This window comes from Microtus oregoni, unplaced genomic scaffold, assembly GCF_018167655.1.
Source record: "Microtus oregoni isolate MIOR12 unplaced genomic scaffold, Mior012 000036F_ref0000092, whole genome shotgun sequence".
In the NCBI taxonomy this organism is placed as follows: Eukaryota; Metazoa; Chordata; class Mammalia; order Rodentia; family Cricetidae; genus Microtus; species Microtus oregoni.
The window spans coordinates 22,071,265-22,088,991 of NW_024543095.1; the positions used below are offsets into that span (position 1 = coordinate 22,071,265).

General features: G+C 39.4%; 1 protein-coding gene across 2 annotated transcripts in view; it reads right to left on the reverse strand.

Annotated features, from left to right (window-relative positions):
- Positions 1-1,340: 1,340 nt before the first annotated feature.
- The window catches only part of LOC121433022 (UDP-glucuronosyltransferase 3A2-like), a 31,120-nt gene continuing 14,733 nt past the window's right edge, over positions 1,341-17,727 (reverse strand). The window contains exons 4-8 of one of the 2 annotated variants that reach the window (XM_041631253.1): positions 13,548-13,586; positions 10,467-10,998; positions 6,821-7,052; positions 5,336-5,555; positions 1,341-3,493 (exon numbers count right to left, since the gene is read on the reverse strand). In XM_041631253.1, coding sequence (XP_041487187.1) covers positions 3,217-3,493; positions 5,336-5,555; positions 6,821-7,052; positions 10,467-10,998; positions 13,548-13,586 — 1,300 coding nt within the window. In that variant the 3' untranslated portion in view covers positions 1,341-3,216. The remainder of the gene's footprint in view (positions 3,494-5,335; positions 5,556-6,820; positions 7,053-10,466; positions 10,999-13,547; positions 13,587-17,727) is intronic. The other variant, XM_041631254.1, reaches the window with a different exon arrangement.

Consider the following 17,727-nt stretch of genomic DNA (forward strand, 5'->3'; position numbering starts at 1 on the left):
GAAAAGATCAATCCAAACATTCCAATCCCTCGACAGTTCAGCAATGATCTAAAAAACAGTCAAATGAGATGATATCCAGAAGGCCCACATGGCCCCTCTCTGTCTTTATCCTTGATTCAACTGTTGATTTTCAAAAGAGTTTCAAGTGGGCTGAAGCACTTAACCTTGTGATTCTGACTCCTGTGATTCTCTCTCTCTCTCTCTCTCTCTCTCTCTCTCTCTTTCTCTCTCTCTCTCTCTCCACACACACACACACACACACACACACACACACAAATATGCACACTCATATATACACATATGCACCCATTCATTCATGAACCTAGTTTTCTTCCCTGATGATCTTTTCTGTAAAAAAAAAAAAAATATTGAGAAACAGGAGAAGGTGACATGGGCAATGCAGATTTTGGTTCTTAGAACTCTTACTTCAGTGGGAAGAGCCCAAGACCAAAAGCCTAACAAGCTGGGATTTGATCTTACCTCGTCAATCCCATCCCTGGTAAATATGAGTTTGACCCAAAGCCTCCATGATCTACTGCCTGTGATAGTAGAGATGTAGAGTAGACAGTAGACAAGAGAGACCAGAGAACACACAGCACCAGGATGTGCTCAGTGAAGAACTTCTTTCCACATCATGGAGGGCATCACACATCATAGGAGAACAAGCATGCCAAACCCAGATCCCTTTCCTTATTGTAAAATGGCTATGGGATGTCTTTCTGTATGGTGCAAACATGTGTTACTCTCATTGGTTGATAAATAAATCTTCTTTGGCCTGTCACTAAGCAGGAACAGGAGAAGAAGGGCAGAATCTAGGGGACAATCTCACAGTCTCATGCCAGCAGCAGCACAGAAGGAGATGTGTCCCCTTAAGCCTGCCTACTAGATGGAGCCGGCCACCAGTTGCCATGAGCTAAGCTTTGTGATCAGTTTCCCTAGTCTCACACAGGCCTCTATATAGGAGGATAATCAGTCATACACTATGTGTAGGATTTAGCATTAACTTATACAACAAAACACACTGAAAAATACGAAATAAAAACGGGGACCAAACAGAACACCTCCTAACCAGGTTCTAACTTGTTTACAGTGTGTATGGGCTTAAGAAAAATAAAAAGGATATCAAAAGTTAAAGAAAGGAATAAATAGCTTAAAAATAATATGATAAAGTCTTTAAAAACAGGAATAAAATTAGAAAAATAGTTTACATAGAAATGGAAAATAGACAGGAAGGTTTGATTCTGCATAGCACTGTATTGATTTTGAATTTTTTAAATGCAGACAATCAAACAAGAGTGGAGAAGGATGCTTTAAAAAAAAAGTCTGACACTAGCTCAGAATTGAATATAATAAAGAGTTATTTATTTAGGGGTGGGCTCACAGAGTACAGTCCTCTGCACGAACGGGAAAACAGCAGCTGGAAGAGAGAGGGGGCGCATGCTTTACATTGGGATTTATAGTATAAGAGGCCACGCCCAAGTGGGCTGGTAACTTAAATGCTGCAGGCTGAAGGTGTTTCTACGGCACAATGGGTGAAGAGAGACATGAATCTGAAAGAGAGACTGACAAAATACACGAACCTAAATATTTTTTAAATGCTTTAACTCTAAGATTTATTTATTTATTATGTACACAGTATTCTCAGTATTCTGTCTGCTTGTGTGCCTGCAGGCCAGAAGAGGGCACCAGATGGTTGTGAGTCACCATGTGGTTGCTGGGAATTGAACTCAGGACCTTTGGAAGAGCAGGCAGTGCTCTTAACCACTGAGCCGTCTCTCTAGCCCTAAAATGCTTTAACTCTAAATCAGAAGTACAAAATCCATTTGTATTGGGAACTTAAAGGATATATTACTTGGGTAAAAAGTTTTTCCACAGGAAATAAGAGGCTATGGATTTTTTTCCAGGTTAACATGGACCAGATTTGATAAAGGAACTCCTCCTAAACTTTGACATCCTCCTTCAAAGGTTATAATTTATCTTCCCAGGATTTGGCTTTGATCTCAAATTTTCTCAGGGTCCCTATAGGATTAGCAGTGCCCAAGAATCAGCAGGAAGATTAGCAGTGCCCAACAATCAGCTAGAAAACTATGCCCAAATTCCCAAACTCTATTTTATAAAAGTTTATTTTCTTTAAAAAGGGCTTGGTTATGAATTGTTATTGGTCATAGTCAATTTCTTTTAACAGAAGAAAGGGGATATGATATAGAAATGATGAAAAAATAATAGATTATTGCATCTACTATAATTTAAAAAAAATCTAATCTCCACAAATTTTACATTGGTATGATTTTAGCTTATTGATGCAAATTTAATGTTAATTTTGTTTTACTGTATATGTATTTCTATTCTTCTTTAAGATATTATGTATATGTAGCTCATTAAAAATGTAAAAAATAACTAAAAATACAGATTAATAGTAATCTATAATATTCAAATTTATAGTCATATTAGTTAGTTTTTCTAGGTATACAATGATCTATTTCAATTAGGTAAGTAATCTTCAAACACTTCAAAGACCTACAGAATGTGGCATATAAAATATTTGAAAACTGTGAGTTTTCTCAACAGATACATGTTGGCTTCTTGAGCATTCAGTTGCCAGGCTTCTCGATCCTCTACATTCCCCTAGTCATTGCTAGGCTTCCTTTTTCTCCAGAGAAAGGTGAGTGTGCTATCTGCCCATTTCACAGTCCCACAGTGTAAGATGCTTGTTCTGCAGCCCCATGAGACAGGACAATCAGATGCAATAAGGAATCAAGTGAAGCAAGAACTCAGTTTATTACTGTGAGCATCACCTTTTATATAGGTTGAGTGTCATGATGTGTTATGGGGATATTCCAGCCAATGAGAGGCAGCCAAACCCACCCTCTTGCTGGAGGGTCATATACCTAATTTTTGCTGTCTCATTGTCACTTAAACTTAAGCCAGACTTTTCTCTGATCTACAGGCTCCAAAGTCTAAGCCCGGAATCAAGCCATGCTTTTTTCTATCATATATTCCTTGAGGTTTGCAAGTGGATCCAGGTAATGAGGAGTCACTAGTCAGTCAATGTACTGTATGAGGATTATGAAAAAGACAGAAAATAGTGAGGACAACTGGAGCTCTACCTGCATGAAGAGGGAAAGAGGAGAACCCTGGGAGTTCCCTGTGCTAGGGAAGGAGGAAGCCTTTAAAGAGCCAGAGTCCCCAGCATCCTCCCCCAGGTCAAATTTAACATTATGCCTTCTTTTCCTTCCTAGCCACACACAGGGGCTTGAGCAACCAGCCCAGCACTTTCTTCAACAGCCACAAGGTGGCCAAAGTGAGCCCCAGCAGGAACAACAGGACATCCAGCAGGTGCTGCACATGCCATGGCTGCTGAAAGCCATGGGGCTTTAGATGTGCGCCTCCCCCTGTTTGTAGGATGTGGTCAATCCAGCCCACCAGACGCTGGGAAGGTGTGAGGGGGTGGGAGCGCCTGATGGCCCTGGCAGTCATTGCTGCAGACTTGTACCTGAGGGCAGACACAGAGAGAATGTGTTACCAATGTGCTATGCCAATACTTTAGACCTTATAACATAAACACACACACTCACATTTTTCCTAGTCTATACCCATCTTCAAAGAAAATTGTTGGCATACACTTAACACTGTCTACTTGAGCCCCCATTTTAAGGACAAAAAAAAAGCTGAATGTCAAACCTTATACAGAAAGGATCAAAATTAACCTTTGAAGGGAAATTTTTAAAAATTACTACGTCTGTAAGGATTGTAGCTATGACACTGAAGTAGTGTTCACGTTAAATATATTTAAACATATGTCAATGTATATTTGATTACATGATTAGGACATTGAAACATGAGTATTTAGTGAAATCGTTGTGAAGATGGGCAAGTGATATGTGGGTCAACTGTTCTTGTCTCTGTTCCTGTCTAATTTATTCTAGGTTTGTGAAAACTTCCCTTATAACAGTCCTGCCCTTGGCTCTAGAAGCAGAGTGGAAACAGATAGTCAGTGCTTCCTCGTGATGCCCATTTTCTATGTGCTAGTGTGGGGCAGACAGTAATGACACATGTGACTGAGATATTACAATCTATTAAAGGGTCAAAGAGAAAGTAGTGTATGATGACTGAGCACAGTAACAGAAACATAACAGCCAAGCACATGGTCTCCTAGGAGGACAACATTGGAGAGACTGTCCTGGGAGGTCAACACAAAGACCCTGAGGAGGGGAGATCACCGCAGTAAGGACAAAAGAAGGTCCTTGTCATGGTTTGAGGGAACAATGGCCTCGTAACCACAGATATATGAATTTTTGCTCTAGTTTGTGGACTGTTTAGGTAGGATTAAGAATTGTGATTTTTGCTGGAAGAGGTTTGTCGCTAGAGGTCTTTAAAAAGGCCCACATCAGACCCTGTCTTGTTCGTTCTGCCTCCAGCCTGCAGATCAAGATGAAAGCTCTCAGCTACAGCCTCTGTGCCATGCCTACAGCCACACTTGCTAACATGAGGGTCATGCACTAACTCCCTGAACTGCAAGCAAAGACCAATTGAATGCTTTATCTTATACATAACTTTGTATGTGGGATACCCCAGTGTATGCTGTGAATACCATTGGTTAATGAATAAAACTACTTTGGTACTGTTGTCACACAGAAGAGGGTAAGGTGGGATTTCCAAGAAGATAGAGGAGGGAGAGAGTATGCTGAGTCAGAGAGAAGTAATGAAGCCACCACAAAAGACAGATCCTGAATGTAAGCTTACTGGTTGGCCACAAACTCGTGGTGATGCACAGATTAAGAGAGATGGGTTGATTTAAGATGTCAGAGTTAGCTAGCAATATGCATAATCTAATAGACTAAGCAATAATTTTATTAACATTGTTTTGTGTGATTATTTCAGGACTGGGCAGCCGGGAAACAAACAAGGAGCCTCTGCAACAATCTTGGTCATAGGTCCTCTTCACAGAAATAGAATAGTAACTAAAACAGTCCTCTTGTGATTCAATTTAAATTCTATATGTATATGATGAATCGGGAGATCAGCCATCTTAAGAACATACAAATGTTCCCTGCTGCCTCATTTGGAATTCTATTACAGGTACCCAAAATATAAGAGGTCATAAAGATAATGAATGTAAAAGAAATTATCACACCACAGCAGTTATAAGCGTATTTACAGCACCTCACGTGAAATTAGGATTAATACTAAAGGAAAAACAGGACTTTCAAGTAACAAACATGTATTTTTACCACACCCCAAAGAATTCTAGTTTTATTGCCAATCAAACTACACAACCCCTTAGTGTTAGGCCTGCATTCAATGTAAACAACACCAACCCCAGAGAGCTGCATACCTCTTGTTTTCAATGACTTCTTTCAGTGTAAGTGCAAATGTCTCTGCCTTGAGATTCTCTACCTGAACTGAAACACCAATTCTTTTGGCTTCTATAAGGACCACGTTTTCAGGTTGGTCTACAAAGAAGGGAATTCCCACCATGGGGACTCCATGCTGGATGGCCTCCATGATGCTATTCATTCCACCATGGGTAACAAAAAGACAAATTCTAGGATGTGCTGTTGCAAAAGAGAAAGATGGTCCAATATTTCACTATGAAAGTTTCAGATACCAGGTAAAGAAACAGACCAAGAAATACCAGTGTGTTGTAGAGAATGGTTTTACTGATTTTTCCTTTGAGATTTGCTTTGTTTTAGTGTATAAAATCTAGGATTCCCTAAGCAGAGAAATGAACTTACTTCAATCTAAAACTATCAGGGACCTAGACAAGGAAGAAGAGAGAGAGTGGCAATCCAGGCCTGTTTTTCTGTCCTTCTGTTCATCCTCACCTTCTCCATGGATACGTCTTCTATAATTTTCTAACCTCAACCTTCTCTGGCTATCCACATCTGGTCTCTTATGAAGCTTGTATTCTGTGTGTTTCTCTCCTCTATTTTAATAGAAGTTTACTAAAGAGGATGGTATAGCAAAAGATTCTTTATTTACAGATCGTGTCTGTTACTCCATATTAAGTAACCAAACATATCTTATCATCATAAAGAAATCATCCCAAACTATACCTCACACAAAATCTACCCATGTTCCAAGGAAAACAAATGTTTTCCATATTGTGTAGCATGTGATTTTACTGAATATAGATCTATGTGAAAAATTTCCTGGCTTAATTTGAGTGACAAACTTATTTATAAAACTCTGACTGAGCCATTGAGTGTGGAAGTGATGGATCTACTGAATGTCACCAAGAAACAAATGATTTTAGGGGAGGTGACTAACGAAATTTCCCTTTGCTCAAGAAATCAGTATCTTCTTATCATATTGTAAGGTTACCCTAGCTGGCTCTCAAACATCTTCCACATCCTCAAAACCCCAACATTAATGTTGTGTCTAAGATTTCAGCCCTTTCCAGACAACCAAGATGTATCTGCATGCTTACATTCATATGTGTGTCTCCAAAAATGTGAAGCAGGTCTCACATCGTTGTGAGAATAGTGACAACTGCCCCAAGGAGCAGCTATAGTTCATATGGTTTTCAAGATTGTGTTGGAGGGATCAATCTTGAATACTGATATTCAAGGCTACCTATCTGTTTAGGGATTTGGGACCTGTCTGAGTAGGGAAGGATAAGGAAATAGCTGCTATCATCAGTCTAGAGCTAGCCTGATTCCCCCCCAAGAACTCTAGTTGCTTTTGCCTGCCTGCTAGAGACCTATCTTTACGTATCAACAGATGTTTCTTCTACATGCCCAAGTGCTCAGACATTGTTGTCCATTAAATCCAAAAGAACATAAATGGAAATAAAGTAACAGGTCTAGGAAGTGCTTACCCAGAAGGTCAGCTTGGGGAAGCCAATCCATGATTTTGACATTTTTGGCCATTCTGACATCTTTGGGCCAATGTTCATCCTTAACTGTCCACAGCACCCCTTGAGGGAGGCGAGCAAAGGCACTGTTCATCTCCTTAATAAATTCCTTGGTCTGATACGTGGTTGCTACGGAACCTAGTGCCACAAGGACAAAACCTGAGTCTCCAAAAGTAGTGATAAAATCCTCCAGGTCCTAGAAGAAACAAAAAGGAATGAAGGCAAAAGAAGTGATTTGTAAAAGCCAAAGCAGCTATGACATAAAACCAGGTCAGGTGTTGAATAAACCCATGCTTTAGTTGATTACGTTCCCCGTGATTACTTTCCTAGCCCCTGTCCAGCTGTGCTCTGAGTACTGCCTGCATTGATCTGCAGCCCTCTACTCACCACTGGCCTCTCATGAATTTCTCTTCCAAGCCAATCCATGGACAAGATTTTATTTGAGTAAACTATTTCTACTGCTTAAAGTATAAACTCAGCATAAACTTATTGTTCAGAGCATTTTCTTTGTTTATTAACTTAAGGCCCCTCACAACTCCTTTGGACACCATTTGTATTCTTTTATAATCGTGCTAGAAATATAACATAACAAAATTTCTTCACTCTCTGTGTTGCATAATGTCTTCTACTCTGACACTGTTTTCTAGCTTTGATTACAGAGTAATGATAGCTTCATAGAATGGGTTGAGAAGTCGCCTGTCCTGTGAAACTGCCACAAACATTTATAGAGGAACTGGCATTAATTCTTAAGTGTTTCACTTAATTCACCAGTTAATCCATGTTATATCAAGCTTTTTAATGAAAGATCTTTGTATTATTCCAGTCTAATTTAATCCCATCAGTTTCAGATTTTCTGTTTTGAGTCAGTTACGTTAACAAATATGCATAGGAATTTGTCAATTCATGGATGATAACTAAATTGATGACATATCATGTTTGTATAATTTCTTCATAATCTTTATTGTTTTATGTAATAGCAGATAATTTTCCACTTTAGAACATAATTATTCTATTCTTCTCTATTGTTTATTTTCTCAATGACTCCAATGATTTGTCACCAAACTGTTCTTTTGACTTTATTGATTCTAATTTTTCTTTTTATTATTTCAATAATCTACACTATGATTCTTTTAAGCCTCTCCTTCCCACTAGTACCCTATTTAGGCCTCTCTTCGTTGCTGTGACTTATATAGAATTGTTAGGTTATCAATTAGAAGTACATTGTGTGTATTAATGAAGATAAGAACAGCTACAAATTATATCTTAAGTCTTGTTTTTATTATTCTCCATTATTATATCATTTTGTCTCATTTTCCTTGATATATAATATTTGTAAATGTTCCTTTTGACTTTTCCCTTACTTTTACTAGTTGTATTATACTGGATTGTCTATTTTTATATACTTTTAATTTCTATCTCATCCCACTGTGATATTTGCATTAATTCAAAATTTTGAAAGTTACTAGGGTTGCTTTTGTGTGTATCATCTAAGGCATGAACCAAGGAGTTTGTACCGTGCTTAAGGAAAACAGACTCTGATCTTGTTGGAAAGACCACTTGGGTCTTGTGAGTTGGTTCATCAGCTAAGAGAACTGGCTGTCCCTCCAGAGGACCAAAGTTCAGTTCCCACGCTTAGGTCACAGCCACCTGCAACTCTATCTCCAGGACATCCAGTGCTCTCTTCTGCCCTTCTCTGGGGCCAGACAGGCCATGCACATGGTGCATAAAATTGTATGCATGCAAACACTCAGGCACATAAAATGACCTAAAAAAATAAATTCAAAAAATTATCTATGTATTCCTAATTGTTCTACTTAACCTATGGTGTTTGTAGTTCCCCAGAGGAGCGACGCTCAGGGGCCTTCTGGGGAATAACAGTGTTATTCAAGGTGATAATTTATATGGATATTCCTCTCATTCTAAAACTGTAAAATTGCAGTTGTCAGTCATTATCTATTTCTTCTTTAAATTTTTAAATTTGTTCTTATTTTTATGTCATATTTGTGCATATATGATATATTTCATTGAAAAACTGTTTCACAAATTTGAAATAATATTTGAATAGTGTTTAAGTTTAACAAAAATTTCAGATAGCTATATATAGGTTTTCGTCCTCTGTGAATTTTTTGATATAAAGTCTTCTTTTCCTTATACTGAAAACCACCATAGTTTATTTTGCTTCCCCATGATTCTTTAGGAAACATGTGGTTGAACATCCCTCAGAGAAGATTCCAGACTGTTTTGTCGGGTATTACTTCAAAATATTTCTTCCCACTCTTCTCCTTATCAATCCCTTCATCTCTCTGTGCCAATATCTGAGTCACCTGTCTAGAAGGTGAGGTCTCTGTCAGACACATCTACATCCCACATACTTGGGTTTTCAGGAGATTCTCTCCAAAGCCCATATAAGAAATTTCCTTCTCCTTTTAGAAATAATATAAATATTCCTTACTGAACACTCCCCAAACACTTCTCACCCACTGCAAGATAGGGTAGGCACTCTGTTACCCATGGGAACCAGAAAAAAATCCATACCCTCTCTGCTTTGAGCTGAAAGTAGGAGAAACATTACTTTCATCACCTCAGCATTTTGGCCCCCACTGCATAAAATCAAAGGAGGTCATTCCTCCCAGCATGGGACAAGGAACCCCACAATGACAGGTAACAAACAATCAAACATCCTTAGCTCTCTGTACTTTTAAATTTTCAGCTGTAGTGACCCTAAGTCTATACTGAACATGCAAATTACATGCAGCATTGATAGGTTGCAGTAGCTGTATGGAGTACAAAGAATCCAATAGGCTAAGAAGACTAAATAACACAATCAGTACTTCTTGTCTCTATTGCTAAGTTCTGTCTAGGCACTTGCCTTGTGAAAGTGTTATCTGTTTCATTATGAAGAGCCTGCCTCCTTAACAAATACTATATGTATGAATATTCACTATACTTATTACATATATAGCTCAAAATTCAATGGGAAATACCAATACTAACTAAAGGACTTATTGCACCAAAGCCAGAAATACATAGGCAAAAAAAAAAAAAAAACTCAAACATTCTACCATATAGCCAAGTCTTCAACCTTAGCTTGGGAGGTTCTAACACCATTCTTTCACAACCCTAAAATGGACTCTCAGAGTACCTACCTTGCTTTAGAGCACTTCCTTTCAGGACATGCCTGCCAAGTGACAATTTCCACCTATGGCGATTAGCAATAAAATGTCCCCCATGGCAGTGGGACTATTAGGAGTTACAGCCCTGTTGGACTAAGTGTTGCCTACTTGGAGGACATGTGTCACTGTAAGGTGAACTTTGAAATCTCCTAAGCTAAAGCTATACCCATTGTCCCAGTTGACTTTTTGTTGCCTGTTGATCAAGATGTAGGACTCTCAGCTCCTTCCTCAGCACCTGCCTGTATGTCACCATGTTTCCTGCCATGATGACAATAGACTAAACTAAAATTGTAAGAGACCCAAATTAAATATTTTCCTTTAGGTAGTCGCTTTGGTAATGGTGTCTCCTCACAGCAACAGAAACCCTAACTAAGACACCACTTAAGCACTGTCAGCCTTTGAATTAAAGATAAACTGAGGACTGAGATTTCACTCACTTGAGGTATTGGCCTGGCAGGTTTGTCCATTAAGCCTCCCACATAGACTGTGTTGGGAAGCAGGGGACGAGCAAATTCAAAGGCAAAGTCAGAGTTGACAAACCACAGCTCTGCTTTCAGTAGAAGATCAGACAAAACTGGCCGAGAGCCTTCTGCAAAATGTTCCTGGATGGTTGCATCATATTGAGAAAATATTTGTCTTTGCTTCATGGAGAAATCAAAGAACATCAGGAAGTTCTTCACTCGGCCCCAGAAGTCCATTTGATCAGTTAGTCTTGAACCAAACACTGGAACATAAGACAAGGGGCTAGGGAGTCCAAAGTCCATAGAACTAAATTGCGTCGGAAGAAAAGCCACAAATTGTTTTTCAAGTTTCTCAGCAATTAAGAAAACACAGGGTTCTGCTGCATCCAAAAATACCAGGTCAAAGTTCTTATTCCTCAAGGAGTCCATGATGTCCTTTCTGCTTAATAAGTGACTGCATAAGTCCGCAAAGTATTTATATACCTTTACAAGTGTGTGATGATTGAACCTGCAAAAAAATTACAGCAAATATTTGGGGAAGATATTTCTTACTATTTGGAATAATGATAAATTCAATTAAAGTATTCCACAACAAGGCAAACATAAGCACATTATCTGGACATAACATCACCCAGCCCAGCCTGTCTGGGCACTGGGTCCGAATCCTCGGGGCACCCAAGCGGGTGGGAGTTCCTCTGCTTCTATGACCTGCCTGCACCAAGCAGGGTAGGCGCTTTGTTTGCGAACTGCCCCATCAGCACGGAGGCCTGATCTCTCGGCGCCAGGAGAGCCAGCATTGGGGAGAGCCATCGTTGGGGCACCAGGAGAGCCAGCATTGGGGAGAGCCAACATAGGGGAGAGCCAGCATTGGGTAGGCAAGGAGACCTGATCCAGTAAAAGAAGATCCATAAGGGAGCATTTGGAAGAAGAGATGGGCAGACACCAATGCAAGAATTAACCCAACAAGCTGAAAAGCAACATGAAGCCAACAGAAACCAGCGACCTCACAAAGGGAGGACATGAACACCTTAATCAAGAAGATGTAGAAAAGAATGACTTCATGAAAGTGATTGATGCCCTTAAACAGCATGTAAAAAACGCCCTTATAGAAATGGATGAGAAATATAACAGAAAGTTTGAAGACCTGAATAAATCAGTGAATGATACCCTAGAAAACCAAGGAAAAACAATCAAACAGATAATGGAAACAGTTCAAGACTTGAAAACTAAAATGGAGGCAAAGAAGAAAACACAAACAGAGGGCCGGCTGGACATGGAAAATTTAAGTAAACAAACAGAGTCTACAGAAACAAGCATAATCAAGAGAATACAAGAGTTACAAGAAAGAATCTCAGATTCTGAAGATACCATAGAGAAAATAAACACACTGATCAAAGAAAACAGCAAGTCCAACAAACTCTCATCACAAAACATTCAGGAAATATGGGACACAATAAAAAGGCCAAACCTAAGAATGATAGGAGTAGAAGAAGGAGAAGAAGTGCAGCTCAATGGTCCAGAAAATATATTTAATAAAATTATAGAAGAAAACTTTCCCAACCTAAAGAAAGATATACCTATGAAGGTTCAAGAAGCATACAGAACACCGAACAGGCTGGATCAAAAAAAAATATCCCCGCGCCATATAATTTTCAGAACACAAAGCATACAGAATAAGGAAAGAATATTAAGAGCTGCAAAAGAAAAAGGCCAAATTACTTATAAAGGTAAACCTATCAGACTTACACCTGACTTCTCCATGGAAACAATGAAAGCCAGAAGGTCCTGGATAGATGTACTGCAGAAACTGAGAGACCATGGATGCAAGCCCAGACTAGTATACCCAGCCAAGCTTTTGTTCACTATAAATGGAGAAAATAAAATTTTCCATGATAAAAACAAATTTAAACAATACGTAGCCACAAATTCAGCCTTACAGAAAATAATAGAAGGAAAATCACTAACCAAGGAGTCCAACAATGACCACAATAACTCAGATATCTAGAGACCCTTCACCAGCGCAAATCAAAGAAGGGAAACACACAAACTCTATGACTAAAAAAGTGACCGGAGTTAACAACCACTGGTCATTAATATCACTTAATGTCAATGGACTCAACTCACCTATTAAAAGGCACAGGCTAAGAGATTGGATACGAAAACAGGATCCAACATTCTGCTGTTTACAAGAAACACACCTCAACCACAAAGACAGGCACCTACTCAGAGTAAAGGGATGGGAAAAGGCTTATCAAGCAAATGGACCTAAGGAACAAGCAGGTGTGGCCATACTGATCTCTAACAAAGTAGACTTCAAACTTAAATCAATCAGAAGAGATGGAGAGGGGCATTTTATACTCATAACAGGAACAGTTCATCAGGATGAAGTCTCAATCCTGAATATCTATGCCCCTAATATAAAAGCGCCCACGTACGTAAAAGAAACATTACTAAAACTCAAGGCAGCCATCAAACCGCACACACTAATAGTAGGAGAATTCAACACTCCTCTCTCACCAATGGACAGGTCAATCAGACAGAAACCTAACAGAGAAATAAGACAATTAATGGAGGTAATGAATCAAATGGACTTAACAGACATCTATAGAACATTCCACCCAAATAGGAAAGAATATACTTTCTTCTCTGCAGCTCATGGAACTTTCTCAAAAATCGACCACATAGTCGGTAACAAAGCAAACATCCACAGTTACAAAAAAATATTAGTAACCACCTGTGTCTTATCAGATCACCATGAATTAAAGTTAGAATTCAACAACAATGCTACCCCCAGAAAGCCTACAAATTCATGGAAACTGAACAGTCAACTACTGAACCATACCTGGATCAAGGAAGAAATAAAGAAAGAAATTAAAGTCTTCCTGGAATTCAATGAAAATAAAGAAACAACATACTCAAACTTATGGGACACTATGAAAGCAGTCCTAAGAGGAAAGTTCATAGCACTAAGTGCCCACTTAAAGAAAACAGAGAAAGCTCACATTGGAGACTTAACAGCCCACCTGAAGCTCTAGAAAAAAAAAGAAGCAGACTCACCTAGGAGGAGTAGAAGACTGGAAATAATCAAACTGAGGGCTGAAATCAACAAAATAGAAACACAGAAAACAATACAAAGGATCAATGAAACAAAACGCTGGTTCCTGGAGAAAATCAACAAGATTGATAAACCCCTATCTAAACTAATCAAACGGCAGAGAGAGAATAGGCAAATTAATAAGATCAGAAATGAAAAGGGGGACATAACCACAGACACAGAGGAAATTCAGAGAATCATTAGACCTTACTACAAAAGCCTATATGCCACAAAACTGAAAAATGTAAAGGAAATGGACACTTTTTTAGATAAATACCATATACCAAAGTTAAACCAGGACCAGGTGAACAATCTAAATAGACCTGTTAGTCGCGAAGAATTAGAAGCGGTTATCAAAAACCTCCCTACCAAAAAAAGCCCAGGACCAGATGGTTTCAATGCGGAATTCTACCAGAACTTCCAAGAAGAGCTAATACCTATACTCCTTAATGTATTTCACAATATAGAAACAGAAAAGGCATTGCAAAATTCCTTTTATGAAGCTACAGTTACTCTGATACCAAAACCACACAAAGACTCAACCAAGAAAGAGAATTATAGACCAATCTCACTCACGAACATCGATACAAAAATCCTCAACAAAAAACTGGCAAACCGAATCCAAGAACACATCAAAAAATTATCCATTATGATCAAGTAGGCTTCATCCCAGGGATGCAGGGCTGGTTCAACATATGAAAATCTATCAATGTAATCCATCATATAAATAAACTGAAAGAAAAAAATCATATGATCATTTCATTAGATGCTGAAAAATCATTTGACAAAATTCAACATCCCTTTATGATAAAAGTATTGGAGAGATTAGGGATACAAGGATCATACCTAAATATAATAAAAGCTATATACAGCAAGCCAACAGCTAACATCAAATTAAATGGAGAGAAACTCAAAGCCATCCCACTAAACTCAGGAAAACGACAAGGCTGTCCACTCTCACCATACCTCTTCAATATATTGCTTGAAGTTCTAGCAATAGCAATAAGACAACATAAGGGGATCAAGAGGATTCAAATTGGAAAGGAAGAAGTGAAACTTTCGTTATTTGCAGATGATATGATAGTGTACATAAGCAACCCCCAAAACTCCACCATAGAACTTTTACAGCTGATAAACACCTTTAGTAATGTGGCAGGATACAAGATCAACTCCAAAAAATCAGTCGCCCTCTTATACACAAAGGATATGGAAGCAGAGAGGGAAATCAGAGAAGCTTCACCTTTCACGATAGCCACAAACAGCATAAAATATCTTGGGGTACTCTAACCAAGGAAGTGAAAGATCTATTTGACAAGAACTTTAAGGCATTGAAGAAAGAAATTGAGGAGTATATCAGAAAATGGAAGGACCTCCCTTGCTCTTGAATTGGGAGGATCAACATAGTAAAAATGGCAATTCTACCAAAGGCAATTTATAGATTCAATGCAATCCCCATCAAGGTCCCATCAAAATTCTTCACAGATCTTGAGAGGACAATAATCAACTTTATATGGAAAAACAAAAAACCCAGGATAGCGAAAACAATCCTATACAATAAAGGATTGTCTGGAGGCATTACCATCCCTGACTTCAAACTCTATTACAGAGCTACAGTGATGAAAACAGTGTGGTACTGGCATAAAAACAGAGAAGTCGACCAATGGAATCATATAGAAGACCCGAATTTTATCCCACAAACCTATGAACACCTCATTTTTGATAAAGGAGCCAAAAGTATACAATGGAAAAAAGAAAGCATCTTCAACAAATGGTGCTGGCATAACTGGATGTCAACCTGTAGAAGAATGAAAATAGATCCATTTCTATCACCATGCACAAAACTCAAGTCCAAATGGATTAAAGACCTCACTATCAGTAAGAACACATTGAACCTAATAGAAGAGAAAGTGGGAAGTACCCTACAACAGATGGGCACAGGAGATCGCTTCCTATGTGTAACCCCAACAGCACAGACATTAAGGGCAACATTGAATAAATGGGACCTACTAAAACTGAGAAGCTTCTGTAAAGCAAAGGACACTGTCACCAAGACACAAAGGCAACCTACTGACTGGGAGAAGATCTTCACCAACCCCACAACAGACAAAGGTCTGATCTCCAAAAATATATAGACAACTCAGGAAACTAGACTTTAAAATGCTAATTAACCCAATTAAAAAATGGGGCACTGAACTGAACAGAGAATTCTCAGCAGAGGAAGTTCAAATGGCCAAAAGACACTTAAGGTCATGCTCAACCTCCTTAGCGATTAGGGAAATGCAAATCAAAACAACTTTGAGATATCATCTTACACCTGTCAGAATGGCTAAAATAAAAAACTCCAATGATAGCCTTTGCTGGAGAGGCTGTGGAGGAAGGGGTACCCTCGTCCATTGCTGGTGGGAATGCAATCTTGTGCAACCACTTTGGAAATCAGTGTTTCGGTTTCTCAGGAAATTCGGAATCAGCCTACCCCTGGACCCAGCAATACCACTCCTGGGAATATACCCAAGAGATGCCCTATCATATGACAACAGCATTTGTTCAACCATGTTCATAGCAGTATTATTTGTAATAGCCAGAACCTGGAAACAACCTAGATGCCCCTCAGTGGAACAGTGGATGAAGAAAGTATGGAATATCTACACATTAGAGTACTACACTGCGGTAAAAAACAATGACTTCTCGAATTTTGCATGCAAATGGATGGAAATAGAAAACACTATCCTGAGTGAGGTAACCCAGACCCAAAAAGATGAATATGGGATGTACTCACTCATAATTGGTTTCTAGCCATAAATAAGGGTCACGGTGTCTACAATTGGTGATCCTAAAGAAGCTAAGTAAGAAGTTGAACCAAAGGAAAAACATATAGTTATCCTCTTGGCTATGGGAAGTAGACAAAATTGCCGGGGAGAAAATTGGGATCTTGGGGGTGGGGTGGGATGGGGGTAAGGGGAGATGGGGAGAGAAAAGGGAGAAGGGTAGGAAGGTGGGAACTTGGGGAAAAAGGAAGATTGGGATAAAGGAAGGTAGGATAGGGGAACACGGAAGCACAATTCTTAGTTAAGGGAGCCACCTTAGGGTTGGCAAGAGACTTGAACCTAGAGTGGCTCCCAGGAGCCCAAGCCGAGGTCCCCATTAGTTCCTTGGGCAGCTGAGGATAGGGAACCGGAAATGACCCTAGCCTATAGCAATACTGACGAATATCTTGCATAACATCATAGAACCTTCATCTGGTGATGGATGGAGATAGAGACAGAGACCCACACTGGAGCACTAGACTGAGCTCCCAAGGTCCCAATGAGGAGCAGAAGGAGGGAGAACATGAGCAAAGAAGTCGGGACCACGAGGGGAGCACCCCCCCCCATTGAGACAGTGGAGCTGATCTACTGGGAGCTCACCAAGGCCAGCTGAACTGTGACTGAAAAAGCATGGGTTAAAACTGGACTCTCTGAACATGGCGAACAATGAGGGCTGATGAGAAGCCAAGGACAATGGCACAGGGTTTTGATCCTACGCAATGTGCCTGCTTTGTGGGAGCCTAGCCAGTTTGGATGTTCACCTCCCTAGATATAGACGGAGGGGGGAGGACCTAGGACTTACCACAGGGCAGGGAACCCTGACTGCTCTTTGGACTGGAGAGGGAGGGGGAGAGGAGTGGGAGGAGGGGGAGAAGGATGGGAGGAGGGGGAGAAGGGTGGGAATAGGGGAAGGGAAATGGGAGGCTGGGAGGAGGTGGAAACTTGTTTTTTTTTTCTTCCTTTTCTCAATAAAAAAAAGCACATTATCTGATCTAGTGATTTTTTTTTCTATTTTGTGTGATACCTAAATTTAACACTGTGTGTGGTTGTGTGCATTTATGGATATTTCCTTTTTAGGTGATGAAATTAGAAAAGAGGCCATGAAAGCACTTAAAATTAAAGACATTAGAAGTGGTTAGGAGACATAGAAAGATGTGTTGGTGGTTGGGGCAAATTAGAGCAAAGGATAGCGAAAGTTATGAATTCTTTAAAATCCATGATAAAACCTAATTTTTCACATGCTCAAATTTCTAATGGTAAACATAAATGTGATTGGAAGAGTATTATCACAATTCTGAGTCAAATTTCCACTGAAGATTGTGCTAAATTTTAGTCATCT